Below are 4596 nucleotides of genomic sequence, written 5' to 3' on the forward strand. Positions count from 1 at the left end.
AAACGAAATAAACATTTGAAATATATGAGTTTGTATGTAATGTATGAATATAATATACAAGTTTCACTTTTTAAATGGAATTACTGAAATCAATCTACTTTTTCATGATATTCTAATTTTATGACCAGCACCTGTACAGTCATGTCACCGTCCTGTTCTACACTTGAACGTATCAGGACATAATACATTATCTGGTCTTTACTAGACAGCTGCCAATTTTGCCAAGAATGGATGTCCCAGCAAAGTCAGACCACGTAATGATCAGAGAAATTACCAAAAAAAAAACAACCAAAAAGTAAAAAAAAAACAAAAAACAAGAGCTCCATTTTAAAATCTACCGGATCAGTTAGCAGATGAAAGGATAAAGTTCATGACCAAACAATAAGAAAAAAAAAGACTGAACAAGTAGGACTTGTTTGGAAAGGTTAAAAGAGAAACCCTCTTCTCTCTAAAAAAACAACACGGCAGCACGATTTAGGTTTGTTAAGTTTTATCTAAATGGACCACAAGACTTCTGGAACAATGTTCTAACAATGTCCAGATGAGACCAAAGTAACGATGTTTACCCATAATGCACAGCACCTTTGGAAAAAAACAGGCACAACATAACAGCACCAACACCTGATACCAACTGTTGCAATGGTCCAGTCAAAGTCCAGAACCTCAACCAGACTGAAATGCTGTGACCTTAAGAGAGCTGAGCAGAGACAAATGTCTGTAAACTTCAATGAACTGAAACAATGTTGGAAAGAAGAGTGGGACAAAATTCCTTCATAACCATGTGAGAGACTGATAAAGTCCTACAGATAACCACTACTGAGAGTTATTGCTGCTAAAAGCTCAACAAGAAGCTGGATCAGAGGCTGAACTTGGTTTTTCACACACATTTTCCATTTTTTTATGCTTTGTTTTTGTTTAATAAATAATATTTTGTCCACTTGAAATTAAATTTAAATAACTTGAGAACCTGGCAAAGACCTGATACGTTTTACCTGAGAACCGAAAAGGGTGGACTTTCTTTTTCACCCACTATTGAATATGATTAAAATTAAGCCTTTATTTTTTTATTACAAAATAGAGCACAAAACCTTTTAAACAAAGACAAAACTCTGTAAAATATAATAAAATTTACCATTTGAGTTCATTCCAAATTTACTTAATTATGTACAAAACTACAAATGAATGCCAAATGATTTGAGGTTTTTGTATTTTCATGTAATGAGAAAGACAATAGGACAAAAAGTAAATTTTTATGGCGCTTTTTCTTCTTCCTGCTCTTTTGTTCCCTCAAGAATTGTGTGTAATTTGAACTTCATCTGAGTTTTCCATTTGTGGACTTACTGTTGATATTTATACATGTGAATAAATGAAAAAAACAAATGAGAGTTATGTTTTATACCCTACCTGCTTCAGTCCGACAGTTAGTGCAATGTTTCCTGCAGTCATTGAAGGGATTTCTACATGCTGATCTGCAAATGGTACCAGCAGTCGACTCATCCTCTCACTGGAAACATAAAGTCCGGTCTGTCAGTCTGCATTTCGTTAACGGTGATGTGAAGGCCTGCAGCTGTGACTGAAACAACTTACATGCTGTTCCTGTTCAGGTTGTGGATGGCGGTCTGAGATTTCAGAGAACCAGAGTATATCCTGAGGAAAACCAGAGGGCCGCGCTGTTTGTCATGAAGAACCTTGAAGGCCAGCGCACACAGGTCGTCTTTGTACCACCGCCTGTTGGGTTATGAATGATAAACAAGATTTATGTTGGATCAAACCTATTTTTACGGCTCCTGGTTCAAAAGGGATGTTGAGTAAAAGCTCTTGACACTAAATGGCAACCTGCGGGGCAAATTTGACCCAAGGGGAGCTGAAAGATGAAAATGATGAAAATGTAAGAAAGAAATAAAAAGTGCTACATGCTGTTCTTTATTTATTTATTTTGTTATTTGCATGCATTTCGGCAGCAGAGATCCTTTCTCTTTCCCATATTGCTTGAAACCTGTGGCCTGCTTAATAATGTGGAACATCCTTCTTAAGTAGTTTTCCTTTAATTGAGCTCACCTGGCAAACTAATCAGCACATGTGTCTGAGATTAATTAAAGTGATCCAAAGAGCCCTGAGACTCAATACCATCTGTGAGTTTAATGGAACAACAAAAAATTAAATCTTTATGACACTTAAATCCAATTTGCATAATAACTTGGAACATGATGTAATGGTTATTAATTGAAGATAAAATGTTTTTTTGTCATTTAATAACAGATCACTGCTTGTGGTGAGTGATTTTGTGCATTAATGTTGTCAAGCACAAACTCACAACACTGAATAGCATTTCATTAGTTTGTTAAAATTCTCTTATTTCATTCCCGTAATACTTTTTAACATTTGACTTCTTTTCACATTTAGGATTCCTGCACAGCTACTTGGACAAAATCACAACTTTCAGTAATAAAATCAAAACAAATATTTTAGTTAACATGAACATAAAAGAGCCTGACAAATGGTATCTGTGTGACAAGTAAAAAATGGATAAACAGTAAACAAATAAAACTGACAGAACTTAGTTTAAAAAAAAACAACTTTTTAAAACTAATCGATTTGATCTTTATCATAAAAACAAGAAACCGTAGAAATCAATAAGCATTATCTAAATGCAAGTCAGAATGATCACATGATCCTGAAACTTTCAATTATATTTGAAAGTTGTTCTCTGATATATGTTGCATCTTTCTTTTACATCTTTTTACATCTTTTTTTTTCCAAAATAAAACTTTATAGCACATTTTCTCTGTACATAACATGGATGTCAACTGAAACTTAACATAAAGAAAAAAACCTCTCTTCTCTTATAACCAACAAACTATACCTGATGCAGAAAAAGTTTTCATCTTACGACAAGAGCATCAGCAGCGGTTGTTTCAGCACTTCTTTTGAAATCAGTCTGAGTGACTGAGAGCCTTAAGAGTTTACTCACACCAGGTCGTTGTGCCGTTCGTTTGGAGCAGGCAGGTACGCAGTGATGGCATCAAGGAGAGGCTGCACACCTTTGTTTCTCAACGAGCTCCCGCAGAGCACCGGGACTCCTTTACGGGTCAGAGTGAGTCGTCGCACAGCCTCCTGTAGCTGGAAACACATTTACTGATGTTAGCTTTGTGTTCACTGTGATTTACACACTTCTATTCTGATGAAAAAAAATCAATCGAAGACTCACTTTGATGGAAGGAACCGCATCAAAATTATCACTAAAACTAGTCAGAAGTAGCTCGGCAAATTTATCGTCCAGATCAGCGACCTGTAATTTAAAACAGAAGCACAATCTTAAAGTTTTATTCATTATTGTAAATAAAAGACTAACATTCCTTGAAGGAATGCATATCACACTAACAGTTAATTATAATGTTTTAAGCGAAGACGTTGCACAATGTGTAGTGCTTTAAATATGTGTCAATGACTCTCAGCCAACATCATATTTTAGCACAATATCTCTAAAACTGACTGAGTTATAGCACTTTTTGAGTGTGGTGGCCATCTTGAATTGTTTAGGCTCCTAATAATTACTTTGAGAGCTTTATTAAAATTTGTCCTGTGGTTCATGAGATATTTTGCTAATGTCAGACAAACAAAATACACACAAACAAAAACCTTATTTCCCACTTTTCAGCTTTCGACGACAGGCAATTGTGAAATTCTGCTTTGAATTCTGGGACTTGTACCTGCTCAATCAGAGCTGTCCTGGCCTCGCCCACCGCTTGCAGGAGTTCTGGATCGTCAGACTGGTCAAGAGCTTCTGATTCAAACACTCGTCCATCGCCTTCTGCAGAGCTCGGCTTCCATATGAGCTTCTGATTGGTTAACAAGTCAACCACACCTGTGAAGTTTTTACCACTGCCAATGGGAATCTACAAATTGGGATCATGAAATAATTAAAAACACTGTCACAAGATAACTGAACTTTCCAACAAAATCACACAAACGTTAAAATTCACTTCTGTTAATACAAGAAAATGTGTTACAAGCTTTACAAAATTACTTCCTGCCAGGGGCGTCACTAGGTTTTAAGGACAAGGGGGGCTTAGCCCCCAGGAGATGCACAGGATGTGAGCAAACGTAGTGGACGAGATCAAAATTTCTCAAACAGCTAACAAAACCTGAGTTGCTTTTCCACATTTTTGGACACATTTAACAGATACCTTACTGTGTAAACATTTTAAGCAACCAAATATATTTTTATTCAGAACATCAACAAACAGGAAATATGTTTACAGTTTTAACAAGAAAAATGAACATATATATTTTTTTTATTTTGTGAATTGAATATTACTATACTGTATTAAATGCCAACTAATGTACACTATAAGGTTTGGTGCTGGTGTATACCCAGTTATGAAGTCTAACTGTGACTTTATATATTATATAAAATCTCTCAGTTATTCCACAACACTGATTTAGATTAACTGACTCAAGAATGCTTCTGTAGAAAACGGTTATTACTGCTATAACATTCTCCAGTAAACCTTCCACAGGTGGCCCAGACAGTATTTTTCACATGTAATTATTTCACCATATCTCTGATGTCTCATCCTCACGACAAAATACAGA

General features: G+C 35.6%; 1 protein-coding gene across 2 annotated transcripts in view; it reads right to left on the minus strand.

Moving 5' to 3' along the window:
• gfm2 (GTP dependent ribosome recycling factor mitochondrial 2) overlaps positions 1-4596 on the minus strand; it is a 19699-nt gene that overhangs the window by 9814 nt on the left and 5289 nt on the right. For both annotated transcript variants that reach the window (XM_025009358.2, XM_017431253.3), the window contains exons 10-14: positions 3711-3896; positions 3209-3289; positions 2972-3120; positions 1588-1728; positions 1405-1504 (exon numbers count right to left, since the gene is read on the minus strand). In XM_025009358.2, the coding sequence (XP_024865126.1) occupies positions 1405-1504; positions 1588-1728; positions 2972-3120; positions 3209-3289; positions 3711-3896 (657 nt within the window). The remainder of the gene's footprint in view (positions 1-1404; positions 1505-1587; positions 1729-2971; positions 3121-3208; positions 3290-3710; positions 3897-4596) is intronic.

Source organism: Kryptolebias marmoratus, linkage group LG14 (genome assembly GCF_001649575.2).
Source record: "Kryptolebias marmoratus isolate JLee-2015 linkage group LG14, ASM164957v2, whole genome shotgun sequence".
NCBI lineage: Eukaryota > Metazoa > Chordata > Actinopteri > Cyprinodontiformes > Rivulidae > Kryptolebias > Kryptolebias marmoratus.